We start from the raw sequence: 25,394 nt of genomic DNA, 5'->3' as shown, positions 1-25,394 counted from the left end.
GGTTAAATTAAGAATAAATCTAAGAGGGCTATTGATAAGAAGCTCTTTTCATTACAGCCATTCATTCTATCCAAGTAGAGGGGGGAGAAAAAGAATATGGAGGACTTCTGCATTGCTTCAATTGGAGAAATGACTAATTGACACAAAAAAAATCTCTAAAAATGAGTTTAGAAAGTATGAAAAGTAGTATTTTATCCCACTTCACATACTGCTTATATCTTAACTACGCAGCTCATCTTACTGGATCTAATTTCATCTGAAAATAGTTTTTTGACTACCTTTTAAAAAGAATACAAATGAATCAATTCTATAATTGACTTATTTATAAACACATTTTTGTTTTACATAAAAGTAAGGCACCTAAAAGACTATCAACAGACTAATTTTTTAAAATTAAAATTACACATTACTGCCAGATAAATTTTCCTAGACAATACTTTGATTTAAAAAAGTCAGCGGCTCCCCATCACTTACTGACTGAAGTTTAAACTCCTTGCTCTACTCGTGAAGGCACCAACATCTCACCTACCTCTTCAATCTTGCCTTAATTACTAAACTTGACAAACTCTCTGTTAGTCTTTGGTTCTCTAACATGTCACCTTGCCCATGTAATCATAATAGCTCACCCAGCTGGAAGTGACCTTTCCCTCCTCTGAACTTCTACCACACTCGGCTTACCACTCACAAGGCATTTATCATTGTACTGCCTTATTTGTGCGCAAGTCTTATCTATCTTATTATACTGACAGCCCAAAACAACTATTTACACACACACACACACACACACACACACACACAGAATATCTTTATCCTTTCCATTGTCTAGCGTAGGAGGCACTCAAAAATATTTGCTAAATGAAAAATACTATGAAGATCTATTAGCTGAAGAATCCTTATAATGAATTATATTATAATGTAAATAATCACACCCCAATTTGGTTTGCGTTTTTGGATACCTGACTTTCTCTAAGCTATGCCCAACCTGATTTATATATAGTACATATATGTTACGTACTACTTAAATGACCTATATTGTTTCAGGACTCAGGTAACCTAGAAATGTATAAGATGGTATTTAGCTTCTACTTAGTTTATAATTTAAGTTGCAACAAAAGATATATAAAAAAGTTTTACAACTGGAATCAAGAGAAAGAGACAACTCAACTATATCAATAGTGCTAAGCAAAGATAGAGCACAATCGACGAACTGAGTGACTCATTCATTAGATTTTTTCCTTTGTTTTCCTATAATTTAATAACATTATTTGAACTGAGCCAGTAAGAAAAGCAAGTGATTTTGAGCAGCAGTAATCTAAAGTGGGTAAGATTTATAAGGCACGAACTCAGTTGCTAAGAGACAATTCCATTGCTTTATTTTTCTTCAATATTTCCCTCCTCTATGGAGAAGTTCTTTTGGCTCAGAAGGAGCAGAAAGCTTGAAAAGAGGCACAGTGGTCCTTTGTTAATCTCAATAAGTTATACGAGCGCATAGTGCTTTCTGGTTTGTAAAAGGCTTTCACATACATTTCTTCCTTTGACATAAGAAACAGAATTAAATACCAAATAAAAATGAAGAGTACCTAGTCTATAATGAGTTTGAGTGCTTAAGATCAAGGCTATTAGCAGATATTCAGGAAAAGTAAAGACTAAGAAGAAAAAGGGAAATGACTAGTTTGTATGGAGATAAGAAAACTAAGGTGAATGTCTAAAAAATAAAAAAAGTCTAGAAAAGACTGAATGGAGATAGTCTACAGAATTTTAGAAAGCTAAAGAAATTTGAAATTAGATTGAATATAGATTGAAATGAGAGAATAATGCCAGCAATGAAAGAGTGTAGGAGACTAACAAAGGGAGAGCCCTGTGGTTTGGAAAGTGTCCCTTAATCAGCCTGCAGTGCTACAGAGCAGAAACCCAGAGAGGGTGCTTGTGAATACACAAGAACCCTGCAGTGGAGACTGAACAAAACGCCGTCAGGGATTTCATCGGAAGCATAATCCATTCATGGCACAGTCTGGCAATGCTGGGGAGCTGGTAAGATACACTCAGGCACCTATGGAACAAAAGAAATATTTGAAGTTCAAAATAATTCTGATATTTCTAGCCATGGCTATACACTGGTGTTTGAGTTTATAAGAGAAGTAGCATCAGAAGGATAGAAATAAAAAATTATCTTTACCCAGGAAGAAGATATCAGTCTTTGAAGAGCTCAGTAGAAGGTGATTTGGGTGAAGACAGGAGAGCCCACGAAATTCTTGATTTCTTGTGATTAACTCTGAATTGCTCACTGTTTGGTAAGAAAAGATTAAAGACCCATCTATTTAGCCTAGAAATGAGAAATGCTCACTCATTACCGTGCCTATTTCCACTTCTCTGACTGCAGAGCTTAAAATCATACCACAGACAGGAGTTTCTTACTTTTACTTGACCTTTAAAGTCGCTCTGGTGTTTTCATAACCAGGACTCCTCACACTTTTCGCCTCATGGCAGACATATATAAGTGATAATATTTGGACAAAATGCTGAGGTTTGGGCTGTCTCAGGCCCTGATGGCTATCCAGAGGGTTAAAGGGATCTGTATCCTGGCTTATAACCCATAGGCCACTGTACTGAATACACAGGGAGGTAAGTCACAAAAATAAATAGAAAAAAAAATTAAAATCTTTCCCTTAAATTGACTTTAAAATAACTTCTAAATCTGAAACAAACAAAAAATCAAACACTAGAATTAGATTTCTCACACACTGACTTTAAAATATGTTGAGTTTTAAGCAACGAAGCATACTCTGGCCCTTCCAAAGGCATTATAAAACTAGTTTGGTAGACTTCTGCTTCCAGGAACATGAGGTAGATGTACTTTTCTCTACTCCTCCAGCTAAGTACAACAAAATCCCTGGACAACCCGCAAAATGGGAGAAAATATTTGCAAATTATACTCCTGATAAGTGTCTACTATCCAGAGTATATAAAAGAACTCTTATAACTCAATAATAAAAAGACAAGTAACCCAACTAAAAAACCAGTGATATGAATAGCCATTTCTCCACAGGAGATATATAAATGCCAATAAGCACATTAAAAGGTGCTCAACATCATTCATTACTCATTAGGAAAATGCAAATGAAAACCACAATGAAATACCACTTCACACCCACGAAGATGACTATAATCAAAATGATGGACAATAAAAAGCATTGTTGAGGATGTGGAGAAAAAAAGAGCCCTCCTACACTGCTGGTGGGAATGTAAAGTGCAGCTACTTTGGAACACAGTTTGGCAGTTCCTCAAAAAATTAAACACAGAGTTAACGTCTGACCAACAGTTCAACTCCTAGGTACATCAACCAAGAGAACTGCAAACGTATGTTCACACAAAAACTTGTACACTAATGTTTTAACAGCATTATGGTCAAAAAGCGTAAACAAACCAAACATCTATCAAATGATAAGTAGATAAACAAAATGTGAAATAGCTATATAAAAGAACATTGTTTGGCAATAAAATGGAATAAAGTATTGATACATGCTACAACAATGATGAACCTCGAAAACATTATGCTAAGTGAAAGAAGCCAGACACAAAAGGTCACATATTGTATGATTCCATTTATATGAAATGTTCAGAAGAGGCAAACTCATAGATACAAAAAATAGATTAGTGATTACCAGGAACTGGTAAAAGTAAGGAATGGGAAATGATTACTTTGGGTATGGAATTTCTTTATGGGATGACAAAAAATTCTTCAATTAGATAGTGGTCATGGTTTCACAACCTTGTGAATGTACTAAAAATGTCTGGATTGTACATTTTTAAAGGTTGAATTTTATGATATGTAAATTATATCTCAATTTAAGAAAACACACCAATTAGAAAAAAAGATTGAATGGAAAAAAAAAAATCCTAGATGGGATAAATTAAGAGTTTGGTATTATCAGATACACACCACTATATATAAAATAGATAAACAACAAGGTCCTACTGTATTGCACAGGGAACTATAGTCAACATCTTGTAATAACCTATAATGGAAAAGAATCTGAAAAAGAATATATAGTATATATATAAAAAACAGAGTCACTTTGCTGTGTACCAGAAACTAACACAACATTATAAATCAACTATACTTCAATTAAAAAAAATCCTGTACATTATACATAAAACAAACATAAGGAGACTCTAATAGGTAGAGAGAGGAAGGCAGACTGGTTAGGGACCTCAGGACCTGAGGAATGACATAATGGTTGAGTTACCTGGGTGTTGTCTGTTTGTTTGTTTTTTGCCTCATATACACTAGACTTGGAGCTGAAGAAGCCAGAAACCCAGAAATACCAACGAACAGACCAAAAATGTCCCTAACAAAAGCCTGCTGTCTCCAGCCAAAGGACAGCAAGACAGAAAACTATTAGATAATAACTGCCTTTTTCCAGCCACATTCCACAGAAAAGCTATGTCTTACCCTTAACTGCCAGCAAAGGCCAGATGGGGAGCCTTGATTTCCATCCTTGCTGGACTGTGATGAGATGCCATCAAAGTACCAGAAAGAAGAGAAAGAGACTGGGGCTGAAAATGTACTCAAAATATAATTGCTGAAAACTTTTCAAATTTGGCAAGTGACATGAACTTCAGATGTATATAGAAGCTGAGTAAACTCCAAACAGGACAGACCCAAAGAAATCCACACCAAGATATATCATAGTTAAACTTCTGAAAACTAAAGAAAAAAAAATCTTGAAAGCAGCAAGAGATAAATGACACCTTACCCATATGGGAAAAACAGTTTGAATAACAGGAGATTTCTCATCAGAAATCAGGTGGCCAGAAGAAAGTGGGCACAATATTTTTCAAGTGCTGAAAGAAAAGAACTGCCAACCCGGAATCCTATACCTAGAGAAGATACTCTTCAGGAATGAAAGGAAATCAAGACATTCTCAGATGAATGAAAACTAAGAGAATTTGTCACCAGCAGACCTATCCTAAAGAATGGCTAAAGGAAGCTCTCTAATTAGAAAGGAAAAGATAAAAGGAGTCTCGGACTATCAGGACAAAACAAAGAATACACTAAGCAAAACTATGCTTCTTTTTAAGTGCCCATGGAACATATACCAAGATACACGATATCCTGGGCAATAAAATGAACATCAATACATTTAAAAAAGTTAAAATATACAGAGTACATTCTCCAACCACAATGGAATCAAACTGGAAGTCAATAACACAAAGATGACAGGAAAATCTCCAAACATTTGTAACTAAACAACACACGGGACTTCCCTGGTGGCGCAATGGTTAAGAATCCACCTGCCAATGCAGGGGACACGGGTTCAAGTCCTGGTCCGGGAAGATCCCACATGCTGCAGAGCAACTAAGCCCATGCGCCACAACTACTGAGCCTGCGCTCTAGAGCCCGTGAGTCACAACTACTGAGCCCATGCGCCACAACTACTGAAGCCCACGTGCCTAGAGCCTGTGCTCCACAACAAGAGAAGCCACCATAATGAGAAGCCTGCACACTGCAACAAAGAGTAGCCCCCGCTCACCGCAACTAGAGAAAAGCCAGTGTGCAGCACGAAGACCCAACGCAGCCAAAAATAAATAAATAAATAAATTTATAAAACAACAACAACAACACATGTCTAAATAATCCATGGATCAAAGAGGAAGTCTTAAGGGAGATAAAACGATACACTGAACTAAATGAAAATGAAAATTCAACATATCAAAATTTGTGAGACACAGCTAAATCAGTGCTGAGAGAAATTTACAGCACTAACTACATGTATTAAAAAAGAGAAAAACTCTTAAATCAATAATCTAAACTCCTACCTCAAGAATCTAGACACAAGAGCAAAATAAGCAGAAGGAAGGAAATAATAAAGATGAGAGCAAAATCAATAAAATTTAAAACAGAAAAACAAAGAGAAAATTGATGAAACCAAAAGCTGGTTCTTTGAAAGGATCAATAAAATGGACAAACCTGTAGTGAAGAAAAAAAAGAGAAAAGGTTCATTCCAACATCAGGAATGAAACATGGGCTATCACTTCAGATATTACAGACTTTAGAAGGATAATAAGGGAACACTACAAACAACTCTACCCACATAAATTTGAAAACTTGGATGAAATGTACTACTTCCTCTAAAAACACAAACCCACAACTCATCCAATATGAAACAAACAATTTGAATATCCCCATAACTATCAAAAAATTAAATTCAAAATTTAAAAACTCTCAAAAAAGAAACCTCCAGGCCCAATAGTTTTACTGGACAATTCTATCAAATGTTTAAGAAAGAATTAACACCAATAATATACAATCTGTTCCAGAAAACAGGAGGGAACATTTCCCAACTCATTTTATGAGACCAATATTACAATGATACTACAACCAGGCAAAGACAATCCAAAAAACAAACCAAAAACTACAAACCAATGTCCCTCATGAATATAAACACAAAAATCTGTAATAAATAATAAATTGAATTCAGCAACATATAATAAGAATTATACACCATGAGTAAGTGAGTTTTACTCTATGGATACAAAACTAGTACAATATTTAAAAATCAATCAAAGTAATCTATATTATCAAGCTAAAGAAAAAAACCATATGATTATATCAACTGATGTGGTAAAAGCATTCAATAAAATTCAATAGTCATTCAGGATAGAAACTCTCAGAAAAATAGGAACAGGAGGAAACTTCCTCAACCTGATACAACTAACATTATCCTTAATCATGAAAAACTGAATGCTTTCCCACTAAGTTTGGGGTAAAGACAAGGATGTTCGCTCTAAGCACTCTTATTTAACATAGTTCTGGAGGTTCTAGCCAGTACAGTAAGGCAATAAAAGGAAAAAAACACATACAAACTGGAAAGGAAGAAATAAAACTGCCTTTTTTTAGATGACATGGTTGTCTACATAGAAAAGCCCAAGGAATCTACCAAAAGAATTTCTCCTTTACCTAATAAGTGAGTTAGCAAGGTCTCAGGATACAAGATAAATATAAAAAATAAGCTACATTTCTATACGCTAGCAATGAACACATGGACACCAAAATTAAAAATACAATACCATTTACAGTTGCTCAAAAAAAGTAAATACTTATGTGTAAATCTAACAAAACATGTATAGGATTTACATGCTGAAAACTATACAATGCTGATGAAAGAAACAACTAGAGAAAGCCTGTGCGCAGCAACAAAGACCCAATGCAGCCAAAAATAAATGATAAATAAAATAAATACAAAAAAAAAAGTACAGGGCTTCCCTGGTGGCGCAGTGGTTAAGAATCCGCCTGCCAATGCAGGGGACACGGGTTCGTGCCCCGGTCCGGGAAGATCCCACATGCCGCGGAGCGGCTAGGCCCGTGAGCCACAACTACTGAGCCTGCGCGTCTGGAGCCTGTGCTCCGCAACGGGGGAGGCCGTAACAGTGAGAGGCCCGTGCACCATGATGAAGAGTGGCCCCCGCTCGCCACAACTGGAGAAAGCCCTCGCACAGAAACGAAGACCCGACACAGCCAAAAATAAATAAATAAATAAATAAATAATTTAAAAAAAAAAAAAAAGAACACACAGTGAGGAATCATGACTACACCCAGTAATCACTCATGAAATTTTTTTAAAAAAATAAAAATAAAAAAGTACAGCAATATTTCTTTGTAAATGTAAACAAGATTATTCTAAAATTTACACGGAAAGGCAAAGGAATTAGAGTAGCTAAAATAATTTTGTAAAGAAAAATAAAGTGGGACTAATCAGTCTAACCAATTTTAAGTATCCAATTTATTATATAGCTACAGTAATCCAGACTGTGGTATTGGCAGAGGGATAGACACATAAATCAATGGAACAGAATACAGAACCCAGAAATAGATGCACATAAATATGCCCAACTTGCTTCTGACAAAGGTGAACACACCAATTCAATGGAGGAAAGGTAACCTTTTTAACAAATGGTGCTAGAGCAATTGGACATCCACAATCAAAAAATTAATCTCAATCTACGTTGCACATCTTATACAGAAATGTATCATGGACTTAAGTGTAAAACCTAAACCAAAATGTATCATGGACTTAAATGTAAAACTTAAAATATAAAACTTTTAGAAAAAAGCATATAGAAAATCTTTGATACCTAGACTAGGCAAAGAGTTCTTAGACTTGACAACAAAAGCATGATCCATAAAAGGAAACACTGATATACTGGACTTCACCCAAATTGAAAAGTTTTGCTCTTTGAAAAACCCTGTTAGGAGGATGAAAAGACAGGCTACAGACTGGCAGAAACTATTTGCAAACCATGTATCCAACAAAGGACTAGTAGCTAGGATATATAAAGAACACTCAAAATTCAACAATTAAAAAGCAAACAATCCAATTAGAACACAGGCAAAAAACATGAACAGACATTTCACTGAAGAAGGTATACAGATACACAAATGGCAAATAAGCACAGGAAGAGATATTCAACAATGTAAGTCATTAGGGAAATGCAAATCACAAGGGCAATAATATGCTACTACACACCTATAGGAATGGCTAAAATTAAAAATGGCAACACCACCAAATGCTGGTGAGGATGTGGAGAAACTGGATCACTCATATGCTGCTGGTGGGAATGTAAAATGGTCCAGCCACTCTGGAAAACAGTTTGGCAGTTTCTTAAAAAACTACAAATGCAACTGCCATACAATCTAGAAATTGCACTTCTGGGCACTAATCCCAGAGAAATGAAGACTTATTTTCACACAAAAATCTGTACACAAATGTTTATAGCACCTTTACTTGTGATAATCAAAAAGGGGAAACAATTCAAATGTCCTTCAACAGGAAAATGGTTAAACTGTGGTGCATGTATGGAATGCACCATGGAATACTACTCAGGAATAAAAAGGAATGAACTACTAATACGAGCAACAACCTGGAAGAATCTCCAGAGAATTTGCTGAGGGAAAAATCCAGTCCAAAAACTTATGTATTGTATGATTCCATTTATATAGCATTTGTGAAATGACAAAACTATAGAAATGGAGAACAGATTAGTGGTAGCCACGGGTTAAGGCACAGGTGAGGGTGGAAAGTGGATATGAGGGATCCTTGTGGTCATGGAAATGTTCTGTAGCCAGACTGTATTTATCAATGTCAATATCATGGTTGGAATAGCGCAGCACAGTTTTGCAAGATGTTACTATAGGAAACTGGGTAAAGGGTACAAGGAATCTCTGTTTTATTTCTTACAATTCCATGTGAATCTACAATTACCTCAAAATAAAAAGTTTAATTAGCAAAAATACTAGATTAAAAATCTCAAAATATAAAAGGAGATAGGCAATTACTTTGTATTATAAAAAGCAGATAGAAATATCTCAATTTCCAAAAAATTGAAATTAATTTCAGGTACCATTATTGAGTCAAACTTTGGTTATGAACTGAGGAATTGAAGGGAAAGAAGTCAGTTTTCATTCACAAAACTCAATTCAACTTCCAGGAGAAAAAAAAAATGAAGCTATAGACAAACCTATATATCTGAAAAAGACTTCAGCTCTTACTAATTTTAATTTTAAGAAGGTTCCAAAAGAAATGCATTAAGCAGTCTTTAAAACGTTGTCCGTACTGCTCAGAGAAAATACGGTATTTTTAATCAAAGTACTTCCCTCTCAGAATAACTTATTCCAGAAAGGTGGGTCACAGTTGCAAATAAAGGGAGAGGAGCTGAAGGCATTTGTGATAGAAGAAATGAGGCTGGAGGAAGCACTGGGACAGCATGGCCGAAGTGACAGTACCCAGGACTTCACACCAGGTCTCCAACATCGACTTCCTCATCCTGCACACAAATCCTAGTTCTATCTCCTTTATTGAACTTCAGGTAAATCACATAATCTCTGGACTAAAATTGCCTCCTCCTCAAAGACAGAGATAACATTTTTTACCTCCCATCAAACAGGATATTTGCAAGGATAAATATCTGTACAGCACAAAAATGTTTGAAAGAAAGGTCCCAAGAAATAGTATCTGCAAATGTGGTTCATTTAAAACATTTAATTTAAGTCTATTTTATTTGGGGAAACATGCATAACAGAAGACAGTAATTTTGAAGGAGACTGGAGAAAGAGAAAGGCAAAATGAATGAGATTTAAACAAAGTCAACATCCCAGTTTATTTTCTCAGTTGTCTTGAGGTTACTGGTAGAAAATTCAGTATTGCTAAAGGCATGTGGTACCCCTATCCACTAGCAAAACCATCTTAATAGGATGGATTTTCCACAGCAGACTTTAAGATGTTGAAAAAAACTAACCAACCAACCAAAATCTCACAAGACTGAAAATCCACCAGGGATCTGGGGAGTGGTTTTCATCATGACACTGAAAAATGTCAACAGCATGGAAATAAGCAGTAATGCACTCTTAAATTTCATTTTACCTGAATTGCAGCACTAATTTAATTTTGCCTGGTAGTTTAGTTACTCATTCAAGTCTGTCTGACTCCACTTGAATCTAAGCTCTTTGATTACAAAAATCACAATTCACACTCATCTTTACATGTCCTGTAGCCCATAACTTTGCATGTAGTTGCACTCTGCAAATATGGAATTGAACAAACATGCACAAGTATAATCTATTACTCCCAGTTTTAAGGAAGATACTTAAGGTGTTCCAAAATAGAGGTTGATGTCCTGATATTTATTAGCCTCAGTCCTGGAACTTATTAAACACTGTTTTTATCAGTTTCTCAATTTATAGTAAGCTCAATTATGTGAATGGAGATTTTTAATGATAATCTGAAAAATAGCTTTCAAAGATAAGTCCTGAGCTCAGAAAAACATCAGCGAAACTTTTAGCTATGATTTATACCAGGCATGACATGCTGTTTTTTGTCAATAAGCGGCTGTTAGATTTTTTTTAAGTTTTTATTTTCTAGTCTTTACTTACCAGTGTCTAGTCTTGACTTGACATGCTGATACCTTGGGTTTTGTGGTATCCTTTTGGTCAGATACTAAAAAATAAGAAAATTCACAAATAATTGGGTTAATGTAAGGGTAAGGGTGGCAAAGTTGAGAAAGAGATAAGATACCTTAAAAATTAGAACAAATGCTAAAATTTCATTCAATTTAAAGATGGAAGGAGCTCTAGAGGTCCAACCGTTCCTTAAAATAGGACACTTCACACTACAGTATCTCCACAGGTGAAGATGGTTACCATGTTTCTGTCAAAACATTTCCATATTTTGTCAAAATAATCTCATGGCGCTATGTAATTAGGAAAAAAAGCTCTTAAAAATTATTTCCAACACTGAGCCAAAATTGATCTAGTTTCCATCCAGTCCACTGGTACAACCCACAATAAGCCATTCCATCCTGCCTCAAGCAATCCATTAAAATAACTAAAGGCAGCTCTCTTGTTCTTTTTAATTTTACTCTTTATATGATGGCTTGTAGGCCATCTTCTCGGATACCCTCTAGATTTTATCCACACGTGCCCTAAAAAGTGGCACGCAGACCTGAGCACAGTGCCCAGATGTTGCCAGGCCAGGACCCGCTGCTTGCCTTGAGTCTGATGCTCCACAGAAGTCACCACGATGGCATCTGCTCTCGGGGCAGCTGGGGCGTATCACGGGCTCAAGGAAAGTTTATGGTCAGCAAAATGCTATGTCAGGTCTCCCCTGTCCTACGCTCTGGGAGTAAACTCTGAATCCAAGTACGAGGCATTTACCCATATTAAATTTCAGTGGCATTTTCAAAAGGCATTAAGTAAGGGAAGGCTAATGAATAAAAACATTACAAAATACAGTTTTCTTGCTCAGGCTTTTTTCTGGACTACAAGTAGGAAAAGCATATGTTCAGTAACAGGTAGCTGTGGAATAGGAAATTCAAACTGGGTAATACCCTTCCCAGCTTCATCTTCTGCCACTCTCCCACATGTTCCCAAGTTGAAGCTGCCCAAATGTTCCCCAAATATGCCACACTCACTCAGGTTTCCAGTCTTAGCAAATGTCTGCCTAGAATGCCTTTCCTCAACTTGTCCATGGGTAACACTTCACTTCCTCTATAAAGCTGTCCAAGGTGGAATCAGGTACTTTCTCTCTGGTTCCTGGAGTACTGACACCTTGTACTATTGTTCACACCTCGACCTTCTTCCCTAGTCTAGGATTTCCTTGAAGGCAGGGACGATAACTTACTCAAATTTGTTTTCACCCAGTACCTAGCACATGGTGGGCACATTTATTGATATTCAACCAATAAATGAATATCTAGAATGAGCATTATATTACAGCAACTACTTAGTTCCTTAGAACAGAACATCAAACTTTAAAACCTGTATCACTTGCCCTTGAAAACATAGTTAACTACAGCACGTCCTGTTGGAGGATGGAAAAATAAATTTACATATTAAAATACCTTTTAAAATGACCCACAAAGCATAAAAAAAATAGGGTACACTTCAATGTCTTACAGAATATCTATTGGTCAGAGTTCTGGATTTCAGAGACCAGGAAGAATTTTTTAAAACTGGGGTACCTACAGAGAATTATCAACATTTAATTTTGACAAGGACATCAAAAACAAAGCAAAACCTCACAACTACCATCTGCTATTTTAATACTTAAAAAGTAGGAAAGAAAAAAAAATCCCAGAATAAAATGTCAGTCCTTTAGTGCTACTAAAAATCTCCTTGATATTGTCTGTGTTTTTCATTTCACCCCAGGCAAGTAAAACCTTTGTCATGGACGCTTAGCAGTGGTCCTCAGAAGTAGAACCCCTGAGCTACTTTATCCTCAGAGAAAGGCTGGAAAGCTCCTTTCTCCTTCTGATCAGTAACCTGCCATCGGTAAGAGAAAGTGGCCAATGCTAATTCCAACTCCCTCTTAGACGAAGAAAGAGAAGATTCTTAAGTGAGAAAAGGAAAATACTCAAAGACTGAAAAGGGGGACTGTAGGATGAGTTCTTCAGAGGGAGGCAATACTGTGGCAAAACAAAACAAAAACAAAAAACCAAACAAAAAACCCAGGGGAAAACATGTGCCTGGTAAATTTAGGAAAGCTAAAACTAGAATTTAGTTATCTTAAGCTAAGGGATTTTCTTTTTTCTCTGTCTTTCGTTTTCCTTCCTTCCTTTGTATTTTTATAATTCCTCTCTGTATTTTCATAATTTCTATATGCTGTTTCCTGTTTTTACTTTTGTTTTGTTTTCCCCACTAGTTTCCTAGCAAAGCTCCTTTGAAAGATTCCAGGCTAGTCTCTGCTGAACCAAGGGGATTTGTCCATACCTCAGCCAACATAGCTAAGAAGTGAGGGTGTCTCTGGGGACCAGGTGTGGTGGCAGCAGAATGATGGGGGGAGAGAGTGTGGACAGCTGCAGTCGCTGAGCCCTTCCCACCCCCGGTTTTCCCTTACATAGACTAATGAGAAATCCATATGCTACAGTACAAAAATGTAGTGTTTCTTTCCCATTTTCCCATTTTGGTCCAAATTCTTGTTCCTGACTTTCTAGTACCAACCATAACGTAAAACTATTTGTGTTCCACTCTACGCAGTGCACCACAGAGTTTATGGAACTGCCAGACTTTTTTCCTTAAAATCCTTGCTTTGGGGGTGACTGTTTCTTGACCTACTGACCAACTAGCTTTTTTTCAATTACATAAACAGGATGGAATGGTGGAAAGTGAAAGAGCTGAGAAAAGCAGCTGTTTCAAGGAGGACTATTCATTCATTCAACAAAGCCTTATTGAGCACCAACAATTCATTCAGTCGACATTTACTGGATGCCTACTAGGAGTAAGCCACCGTGCTAAGGACACAGAGGTAACAAAACACAGTCCTTCCCATCCAGCTCTCACTGATGCTGGGAAGAGAGACAAGTGAACAGACGTCACACTGCATGATGAACAAGCAGAGGGAAGCAGGGGGTGCAACAGGAGCATGTAAGATTGGCACCTAATCCAGACTAAAAGAGTCAGGAACTATTTCCTGAGGGGTGACTTCTGAGCTGAAATCCGAGGGCTGAGAAAGTTAGTCAAGTTAAAGGAGTGGTGGGTGGGAGCTCCAGGGTTCCTGGTAACTGATAGACCTGGAGGATAGTGGGCAATATGGGGTCAAATGAGGCTGAAGAGGCAGGCAGGGGCAGAACACAAAGGGCCTTGTATCCATGCTAAGAAACCTAGATTTTATCCTGTAGATCACTGTAGATCCTGTAGATCAAACAGGGGCAATTTTGCTCCCCCAACTCATGGGGACACCTGTCAATGTCTGGAGACATTTTAGGTTGTCAGAACTGGGTGGTGGGTGTGCTACCAACATCAAGTAAGTAGAGGCCAGGGATGCTGCTAAACATTCTACAATGTCAGGAAGACCCTCAACTCCCAAAGAAGAATTAGCTGGCCCCAAATGTCAATAGTGCTGAAGTTGAGGAACCCTGGTGTAGATGGTGGGAGTCACTGAAGAAGGTTAGGGGGAAGGGATGGGATTCTATTTCCATTTTAGAAAGATCACTCTGGCAGCACTCTGGAGAACTAACAGGATCACAGTCAAGAATGGAGGCACAAAGATCAGGTAAGAGGTTGTGCTCAGAGGATCTGTGGTCCTAAGAAAGTAGCAGTAGAGATGAGGAGAGGGAGACAGTTTTAAGAAGTCTTTAAGATATAAAATCTTTAAAACTGACTAGTGTAACAGGGGAAGGGCAGTGATACCATTCCCCAAAAAAGGGACTTACGGAGGAAGCATGTATTGAAAAACATGATGTGTTCTGTTTGGGGCATTTTGAATATAAGGTATCTGTGGGTTATCCAAAATGGAAGTGGTAAGCTGGCTATCTGGGGAGTCTGGAGATCAGGAGAGATTTCTGGACTAGAAAAAACAAGATTTGGGGGAAGCCATGGGAATGGACAAAATCACCATTGGAGAGTGTATAGGCTGAGAAAAAAAAAAAAACCAACATTTACGGTCAGGTGGAGAAAAGCACTGTGGGTGAAACTTGAAAGAGGCCAGAAGAAAGTGGGTCATGAGAATTAAAGAAGAAGAGTTTCAGGAAGAAGAAAATGGTCAACAGTGATCAATGCTGTCAAGTCAGAGAACGAGAGGTCAAATATGAACAAGCGAACAAGAATGCAGGTCAGGGAAGAGAAAACAGAAAAGTGAATTTGGATTGAACACACCAGGACACTGCTGATGACCCTGCTGGATGCAGTTACAGCACACTGACAGGAGCAGAAGCAAAAGCAGCAGGTTGAGTGTTATGAGAAGGTAGGAGAGTAGCCAGATGGTCTTTTTTTTCCCCTTCAGAGTTGCTAAGGAATAGTTTTTGTTGTTTGAAGAAAGGAGAGATTTGAGGATGTTTATAAGCTAATGGGCTGGATAAGAGGTTGAAAATGAGGCAGGCAGGTATGAAAACAAGGGAGCGGGAAAGGATGAGGCCCAGAGCCCAGGTGGAAGGTGCAGCTTTGGACGTATATTTAAGATAATGAAATAAGATAGGTGGTCATGATGAAGTTCAACAGGAGAAGGGAGAAAGTTGAGAAAGTTCATGTTTGTGGTACTTGTACAGGCTCTTTGAAAGCAACCAAAAATGACAGAAGCCCTTTGGGGGCTTACATCTCTAGGGAGGGTCAAAAGATAATGCCCTCCCTGTCTATCCACCCCATCCCTGCTCTTTAACCTCTAGTTGGCTTTTAAGACCCAGCACAAACACATCTTCCAGGATGATTCCTCCTCTGGGGGGCCCAGTCAGACAGAAATCTCTTCCCTGCCTGGACTGTCACAGCACTTTGTACCATTAACACTCCTCACTGCCTGCACTTGGGACAGAGGCTCTACCTCTGTACCTGCTACAAGGCCTTGCACCAGTGTGAGAACAACAAGTACACCAAATGGATGGAAATGGTTCTGAGAGCTGAGCAACACGCAGTGTGCGTGCTAGTGCCCCGTGGGCAGCACAGACATCGAGGGCTCGAGGAACCTGAAACAAAAAGATAGCCCTCACACTGCAGGTGATAAGGGAGACTGCATGGAAGAAATGGCACTGGAGCTGTGTTTTAAGGGTTGAACTTCTGCGGATAAAAAGATGGGGAAAAGGGATGGAAAAAGTATTCTAAGTGGAGGAAATTATAATAGCAAGGCCACTTTAAAAGCGTGTTTAAAGAATGGCAAATTGTTCTATTTGCTGGAGAAGATCCAACAACAACAATAAAGGTAATTGCTGCTAACATTTATTGAGCACTTAACTATGTTGTCAGGCACTCAGCTAAGCATTTCTCTCCATTATCTCATTTAATCCTCACAACCACCAATAAGGTATATACTAGTATTATCCTCATTCTATCTATTAGGAAGCAGGCATAGAGAGGTGGAGTGACTTCCTGAGGTTAGCTGGTAAGAGTGGTAGAACCTGGCATTAAACTGGGCAGTCTGGTATAGAGCTTGAACTCTTAAACACTTTACTGTGCAGCCTCATTCAGTCAGGGGTTCTGAATATGGGGTCCACTGATGGGCTTTAGGAGGTCCATGAGTCCCATGAAACTGTATGTAAAACTTTGAGTATATGTACATTTTTCTAGGGAAAGGGTCCTTGACTTTCACCAAATTTTCAAAGGGGTCTATAACCCCAAAACGTTTAAGAATGGTGGGTATATGGAATCCTGTGCTGTAAGGTTGGACATGGATACGTAGGCACCAGGTGGAGATCCCTGAATTTAGGCTGAGGGTCTGGACTAGGCCCTGAAGACAATGGAAGATATCAGAAACACTGAGATATGAGCCACACAATCAAAGGAGTATTTTGGTAGATTACTAATATATGCAAAGTGAGACTGGGCTTTGTGAATACATGGATGTTGTAGAAAAGGGAGAAGAATGAGAAGTCAACAATGGGATTTTTCTGAAGGAAAATCACTAAAAAAATGAGGGAGATTGTCTGAATCACAAGTCATTCAAAAATGAATGAGCTTTTCTGACTTCCCACTTCTTTTAAAATGGAACTCACAAGGTTGTTCACATTGAAATTGCAACGTATGTAGTAAGATTTACATTTAAGGACTAAAAAAAATTCCATTATATATTTTGTTCAAAATTTCTCTACTTCTCTCATTTGTATAAAGAGGACGTCAATAAAATGAAGGGACTAGGTATCAACTTTAAGAGATTTTTGTTTATGGGAGTTTTAATCTGGACCAATCCTACCGATCTCAAACACCAACCTTGCCCCATGTTTGCGTGTGCAGCAGCCCCTACTCTGCCAGCGGCTACCACCTGGGGCTGACTGTAGTTTTCAAGATGGCCACAACAGAACTTGCCAACCACTCACACTGTGATGTTGACACTCCTCCCAATGAGGAGTGGGGGCCTATGTTCCCTCCCCTTGAATCTGGATGGGCCTGTGACTGATGGAAGTGATGCCATACGACTTCTGAGTCTAGATCATAAAAGACAATACGGCTTCCACCTGGTTCTTTCGGGACACTTGTTCTTGGAACCCAGCTCAAGCTACAAGGAAGGCCAAGTCACACAGAAAAGGCCATTTGTAGGTGATACGGCTGACAGCACCAGCTGAGTTCCCAGCCAACAGACTATATCAGCAGCCTAATGTGAATGAAGAAACTTTCAAGATAACTCTAGACCCAGTTTCTGTCCGCAAAACCACATGAGAGAGCCCAAGTAATTGCCTAGCTGAGCCTAGGCAACCTCCAGAACTGTAAGCGATAATAAATAAATGACTATTGTTGTTTTAAGCCACTAAATATGGGGGAGACTCATGAGAAACCAATATATAATTGGAACGCCAACCCACCCCTTTTACTTCCTAGCTAAGCTCGTTTTTGTTTTTTTTCTGGCCGCGCCGCACAACACATGGGATCTTGTTCCCCCACCAGGGTTCGAACCCATGCCCCCTGCAGTGGGAGCGTGGAGTCTTAACCACTGGACTGCCAGGGAGGTCCCTCTAGCTAAGCTCCTTGGGAGAAAGCAAAAAACCAAAAACTACACTGAGTAACTGCAACTTACTCCTCCATCCATTGCAATGTGGCTACTGTCCCCATCATTCTACTGTGGCTCCTGTAGGAGCTAGCCAATGTCAGAGATCCCCTAATTGCTAAATATAATGGCTGCTTTTCAGTCTCTAACTTACCTGACCTTTCTGTACACTGTTATATAGTCCCACCTTCAGCTTTCACTTGGCTTCAGTAACAGCTCTCTCTCCTAATGCTCCAATCACACATGGATGATTCTTCTGTCAGCCACTTAAACACCGTGTTCCCCAGGATTCCATCTTCTTAATCTATAGGTTCTCTGTCGGCCATTTAAGTTTAATTCCATTTACATGCTTCTGATTTCCAAATAGTGAACTCTAGCCTTGACTTCTCCCAGCTCAGATATATTCATTTACTCATTTAACAAATATTTGAGGAACAATTATTGTGTGCCAGGCAGTGGCACAGTACAGACAAGGTCCTATCTTATCTTCCTGTAAGTATGCCAGAAATAAACAAGCAAATAAAATAATTACAGGTCATGGCCTACTGGGTGAAGACAGCATATTGAACAAATGCATCTAATTTCACTTCCTTCCAAAACCTCAGTAAAACCTCATTAAAAGGACACTATTTTACAGACACAAAATCCAAAAAAAAGAGAGTAAGAGTGGGAGAAGTGATAACAAGTGATTTCTGAAGTCTAGAAAGCACATCAACAAGTGAAAATGACTTGATGGACTCAAGAAAGTCGAAGGGAAAGCCAAGAAAAATTCTTAAAAGGCTCAGGAATTGGCAGCCCCAGGCACCTCCAGAAGTGGGAATAAAAGGAGTGACTGAAATAAGCAAGACTGGTTGAAGGCTGAATGAGAAGCTACTGGATCTCCAAAACCTTCTCCCTCTGTGCCACTAGGTGATTGCCCTTCCCCCACCATAGCAGATCTATAGATTTATTCCCTGGAAAGGGTTTCTGGACTGGGGGGTGTCTCCAGACACAGGGAAAGGATATCATTACTGAAAATAGGGGTATTAGGTGAATGATGCATACTAATGTTGAAATTTAGCCCCAACCTTAATTCGTCCAGGAATTCAGCTAGGCCTTTACTCTCAGGAGAGGGGAGGAGTTCTCTGGAGAAAATGACCAGCCTGAGAGGAAAGAGCTGAAGATACAGATTTGGGAAAGGGAGTCCCCACATCATGGCCCACTGAGATCTTCTGGTAATTAAGCTCACATCAGCAAACTCCTCCCAAATATACAGAGATCTCAATCACCTTTTTAAGTCTCCTACTCAAAAACACAGATTAACAATTTAAAATTAAAAGAAGTTTGAGAACATTTCTATATATGGACTGAATTACGTCCCCTCCAAATTTGTATGCTGACGCTCTAACTCTCAATGTGACTGTATTGACATAGGACTGCACCTCTTTGGGAGGTAATTAAGGTTAAATGATGTCATAAGGGTGTGGCCCAAATCCCATAGGATTAGTGTCCCTATAAAAATAGACACCAAAGAGCTCATTCTCTTCCCTCAAGTGCACACTGAAAGAAGAGGTCATCCAAACACATAGCATGAAAGTGGCCATCCACAAGCCAGGAGACAGTTTTCACCAGAAGCCAAATCAGCCAGCACCTTGATCTTGGACTTCCCAGCTTCCAAAACTATGAGAAATGAATTTCTGTAGTTTAAGTCACCCATTCTGTGGTATTTTGTAATGGCAGTCCAAGCTAAAAACATCACCAACAAAACAAAAAGAAAAATAGCAATATGGAGGAAACTGAGACTACGTAGGAAGAAAACATATTTTAAAAAATTATCATTAGAGAACACATCCACACAAAAACTTATACAGGCATATCTCAGAGATATCGTGGGTTCTGTTCCAGACCACCCCAATAAAGTGATTTTTGTGATAAACTGAGTCACACAAATCTTTTGGTTTCCCAGTGCATATAAAAGTTATGTTTATACTAAACCATAGTCTATTGTGTGCAATAGCATTATGTCTAAAAAATATATATATATGTATCTTAATTAAAAAATACTTTATTACTAAAATATGCTAACCATCATCTGAGCTTTCAGCAAGTCGTAGTAGTAACATCAAAGATCACTGATCATCATAACAAATATAATAATAATTGAACAGTTTGAAATATTGTGGTAATTACCAAAATGTGACACAGAGACACAAAGTGAGCAAATGCTGTTGGGAAAATGGCGCCAACAGACTTGCTTGATACAGAGTTGCACAAACCTTCAATCTGTGAAAAATGCAGTATCTGCGAAATGCAATAAAACTAGGTATGCCTGTATGAATATTCATAGTAGCAGCTTTCATAATAGCCCCAAAGTGGAAATAACCCAAATGTCCATCAGTAAAAGAATGCATGAATAAAATGTGGTATATCCATGCAAAGGAATATTATTCAGTAATAAAAAGGAGTGAAATACTGAAGCATAATACAACATGCATGAACCTTTAAAACATTATGAAAGATGCCAGTCACATAAGACCAGATTTTGCATAATTCGATTTACATGAAATGTAGAGAACAGGCAAATCCACAGAGACAAAAAGTAGATTAATGGTTGCCAAGACTGAGGGGTGGGGGAATGGGAGAGACATGAGAGGACTGGGGAGTGATGGCTAGAGGTTACGAGATTTCTTTTGGGGCTGATGAAAATGTTCTAAAATTGATTTTAGTGATGACTGCACAACTCTGTGAATATACTAAAACCACTGAATTGTACACTTTAAACAGGTGGATTTATGCTATGTGAATTATTTCTGTCATGCCATTATCAAAAATAAATAAATATATATATAAAACAAGAAAAAAAGATATAAAAAATTTTTGCTCTACAATTATACTAAGTACTTAGGTAAGAGTTAAAAGAAAATAATTAAGTTGAGGTATATTTTTCTGACACAGAAAGATGTCCGAGACATATTAAGTGAAAAAAGCAAGTTAAAGAACCATATGAACAATGTTTAACATTTGTGTAAAACAAAACCCCAAAATAGAACTCTCTCTCTCTCTCTCTCTCTACACACACATATGTAAATGCATAGAGAAAGTTTTGGAAAAGATAACTATGCAAAAAATGATAAATAATGATATAGACATTATCTATAAAAATTTATAAATAGTAGAGAATAAAAATAATAAATAATAAAAATAAAGATAGAAACTCCAGGAAAAACAACAAGCAATAAGAAAGAAAATGTAACCCTACTGATCACTGCTCTGGCAGTAATCAGTATTTACAGTCATAGGAAAAACTCAACTGTGAAAAAAAAAAATCCAATTAGAAATTAGGCAAAAGACATAATGAGATATTTTACCAAAGAGGATATACGGAGGGTAAATAAGCACATGAGAAGATGTAAGATGTTCAACCTCAGTATCAATTAGGAAAATGCAAATTAAGACCATGATGAGATGTCACTACACACCTATTAAAACAACTAAAATAAAAATTATTTACAGTACTAAATGTTGCCAAGAATGTGCAAACACTGGATCTCTCATACCCTGGTGCTGGGAATGTAAAATGGTATAGCCACTCTGGAAAATGGTTTGGCAGTTTCTTAAAAAACTAAATATAAGCTTACCATACAACACAGCAACTGCACTCCTGGGCATCTATCCCAGAGAAATGAAAATTAATGTCCATACAAAGAACTGTACCCCAAAGTTCAAATCTCTATTTGTAATGCCCCAAACAGAAAACACCCAAAATATCCTACAATAGTTGAATGGTTAAACAAACTGTTATACATCCATACCACAGAATACTAATCAGCAATAAAAAGGAATGAACTATTGCTACGGGCAACAACTTGGATGCATCTTAAGGACATTATTGGAGCGAAAAAAGCCAGTCTCAAAAGGTCACATACTGTATGATTCCATTTAGGTAACATTTTCAAAATGACAAAATTACAGAAATAAGAGGACACATTAATGGTTGCCATGGGTTAGGATGGTGAGGGGGAGGAAAGTGGATGTGACTAGTAAGGGGTAGCCCGAGGGAGATACTTGTGGTGAAGGAATAGTTCTCTATCTTGATTGTAAATTGACACACTTGCAAATCTTGATTATATCAAATCTACACGTGATAAAATAGCCTCAAACTATACACACATTGTACAAATGTCAGATTCCTGGTTTTTATATTGTACTATATTTACATAAAATATAGTCACTGGGTGAAGGGTACATGGGACCACTTTGTACTCTTTTTGCAACTTCCTGTGAATTTATATTTATTTCAAAATAAAGGTTTTTTAAAAGGACGTCAGAGTCCAAAACACAGTTCTTAAGAATTAAAAACATGATGGCAGAAATTAAAAACTCAATAGAGGGATTGTAAGATAAAGTTAAATCTCTCAAAGAGAACAAAAAGACAAAGATCTGGAAAACAGGAGATAAAATTTAAGAAAATTAGGGAACCAGTCATATAGAAGCAACATCAGAATAATGAATTCAAGAAAGAGAGGAATATTTAAGAAAATTAGGGAACCAGTCATATAGAAGCAACATCAGAATAATGAATTCAAGAAAGAGAGGATGGAGAAAATGGAGGAAGAAAGTCAACAACAAACAATTTTTAAAAATTTTGCAGAATAGAAAGACATGAGTTTCTGGCACCCACAAAGATAAGTGAAAATAGACACAAGCAGGGAATTTTTTGTGAAATATCATAACACTGGTGACACAGAGAAAATTCTACAAGCTTCCAGAAAGGAACAATCAAGTCGCATACAATGGAACACAATGGCTTAGAACTTCTCCACAACAAAGACTGAATAGTAGAAGACCACAATGCAATGTTTTCAATATGCTGATTTCCAACCAAGAATTCTATACTTAACCAAACTCCCAGGCAAATAAATATGAAGGTAGAATAATAACATTTTTAGACATGCCTAATGTCATAGACATAAATTTAAAATATTTATTTCTTATGCATTCTTTCTCAAGAAACTACTGGTAATTGTGCCCCTTGAAAACAAGAGAGTGAGCTGAACATCTTTATCCAGAGCACAAATGGACAACCACACAGGGCAACCCAGCTCTTCTACCTCTACACTCCTAAGACTATTCCTCCTTTTTCTCCCATATTTCTGATCTCATTAACAGCATCAGCACCAATGAGTAGCCCAAGCTGGAAACCTAAGTCATCCATCACACTCTCATTTCTCAAAGCTCATTATTAAGTCATGATGATTTTATCCCCTAAGTACTTCTGTCTGTCCCTAGTTCCATGGCCTTACTTTAGGTCCATATCATAATAACCACCTAACCAATCTCCCTATCCCCGGTTCTGGACTCCTCAAATCCATTCTCCACAATGTGGCTACAACCACTGCCTAAAATGCACATCTGACCATGCAACTCGGCTACTTAAAACTCCAAAGCTTCTCAAATTCTGACCAGCAGGCAAAATAAATACACAGTGGTCAAACCACTACTCTCCACACATACCTCCCCGACATCCACGGTAGACATTATAATCCATCGTGGCACTCCCCTACAGACCCTCACAACTTTCTCAGCAAAGCTCACAGGCATCCATCCTGAGATGAGACAAGTTGCAACTCCTGTTCACTATAAAGGCCAAGAATGCTGGCAAGGCACAGAAGGCCCTTCCAGACTTAACTCCTGCCTCTCTACAAGGAACTGTCCACTTTCATGGTTCACACCTCCTAAACATGGTTCAAGATGTTCTCTCTACCTGGGATGCTTCTTCACCTGGTTAGTAACTTGGGATTTCAGACCATCTCCAGGACCCTTCTCTCACTCCCTCGGTTGAGTCCTAGCTTTCTTCTGTGCTCTCCTAACATCCTGTTTCCCAACCACATTGAACTCAAATTTTGTTTATAAGTCTTCCTCACTAGACTGAACTTATTAAAGGACTAAAAGGCCTTGTCTTATCTCTTTGTATTTCTAGCACTCCCTGCACCTTAGGAATCCAGTAAACATTTGTTGAGATGAAATGACCACATATGCAGCAGGGCACTGGAGGTGAAACAGACAAAAAAGTAAAAGGTCTTATTCGAGGAGAGGGTAAAACTAATGTCATATTTTGCATCCTTTCCAAATGGCTTGGTCTGCTTATTCCTCCTCTTTCTGTACCCCAATAATCAGAAATGATGGCTCCTTTGATTTTGTTCCTTTAACGTTTTGGGCTTCATCCAGATGTTACTTATATTTTGTAACTGCCACTCCTAGACTGTAAGCCCTTTGAGGGAAGGGACTTGTGTCTTCATGCACTTCGCTCCTTTGAGCGACAAATACAGTAAGCCTGTGCGGGATGGTGGCCAGGCTGCCCAGGCTCCAAGTCCCCCAGGCCCGCCCCGCCTCCCTCCCCCCTCCCTCCCCCCTCCAGACCCCTCCTCACGCCGCCGCTTCCCGCCTTCCGGAGGGCGGAAGTCGCAGGCTACTGTTCTCTGCCCACGTGGAGCCTTTTCCGGTGCGCCCGCCCCCTCCGATTCTCCGATCCGGACCTGGCTCTCACCTCAGGATTTCCAATGTGCCTCCGGACAGACATATTTGCTCCAACCGACCACGCTCGGGGTTCTAGCCTCAACGGTAGCTTCTAACCGGTGAGAAGTAGGCCGGTAGGAAGTAGCCTCTTCCTACTCCCACAACCCAGCTCAGCCGCCTCCCTACAACCTCTTCTCCGATTGGCATGCCTTCCCCTGCCAGCCAATGGCTGCCCTGTTTACTCTCTTATTGAGGGGTCAAGGGAGAATGAGACGCCACTCAATGGTTGCCAAGGGCAACGCGGGACGCCGGCTGCCGAGGTCCTTTGGGCTCTCCGCTGGGCGCGGGGACGACAGCTTCAGCGCGGGAAGAGGGGCGCGGGGGGAGGGGCAGGCTGCCGACTGCGCGTGGGCGGCTGCGGAGAGCTCGAGGGGGGAGGGGCTCGAAAGCGTGGAAAAAAACAAGTGTTTCTAGCTAATGTGGAAGCACAAATACCGCGCAGGGCCATCCCCCTTTAAGGCCGTATTAGCCAAACATCTGGATACTTCTTCCACAACAGGGGATAGATATGGGACATGGTTGTTCAGCAGGGATGAGAATCTGTAGTTTATTATTTTCAGGTTAAGTTAATATGCAAATTATGCAAAATATCATGTGGAAATACAGTAATTATTGTTGCTTTAAAAGCTTTTAGCTAGCAACAGAACGGCAGCCTTAATTGCAAAGCACACACATCATTCTGTGATTCATCATTCATTTAACAAATATTTAATAAGCACCTTATGAGAAAAGCTGCAGTAGGTTTTGTGGAGGATGGGAGGATGACTAAGACCCAGTCCCGTTGTCATGGAAACCATTGTGACTCCTGCCATCACCCACCACCTGTTCTTATTCCAGATCTGAAAATTAAGTCCTAGCACCTTTACAAAACAATCACACACA

The 25,394-nt window shown here is 38.7% G+C and overlaps 1 protein-coding gene across 4 annotated transcripts in view; it reads right to left on the bottom strand.

Moving 5' to 3' along the window:
- The window catches only part of CEP41 (centrosomal protein 41), a 48,841-nt gene extending 24,055 nt beyond the window's left edge, over positions 1 to 24,786 (bottom strand). For 2 of the 4 annotated variants that reach the window (XM_059933375.1, XM_059933376.1), the window contains exons 1-2: positions 24,484 to 24,786; positions 10,931 to 10,994 (exon numbers count right to left, since the gene is read on the bottom strand). In XM_059933375.1, the coding sequence (XP_059789358.1) occupies positions 10,931 to 10,994; positions 24,484 to 24,516 (97 nt within the window). In that variant the 5' untranslated portion in view covers positions 24,517 to 24,786. The remainder of the gene's footprint in view (positions 1 to 10,930; positions 10,995 to 24,483) is intronic. The other 2 variants (XM_059933378.1, XM_059933377.1) reach the window with 1 other exon arrangement.
- Between the last annotated feature and the right edge of the window lie 608 nt (positions 24,787 to 25,394).

Source organism: Balaenoptera ricei, chromosome 9, assembly GCF_028023285.1.
Source record: "Balaenoptera ricei isolate mBalRic1 chromosome 9, mBalRic1.hap2, whole genome shotgun sequence".
Lineage (NCBI taxonomy): Eukaryota > Metazoa > Chordata > Mammalia > Artiodactyla > Balaenopteridae > Balaenoptera > Balaenoptera ricei.
This window is presented reverse-complemented; position numbering and strand designations above follow the sequence as displayed.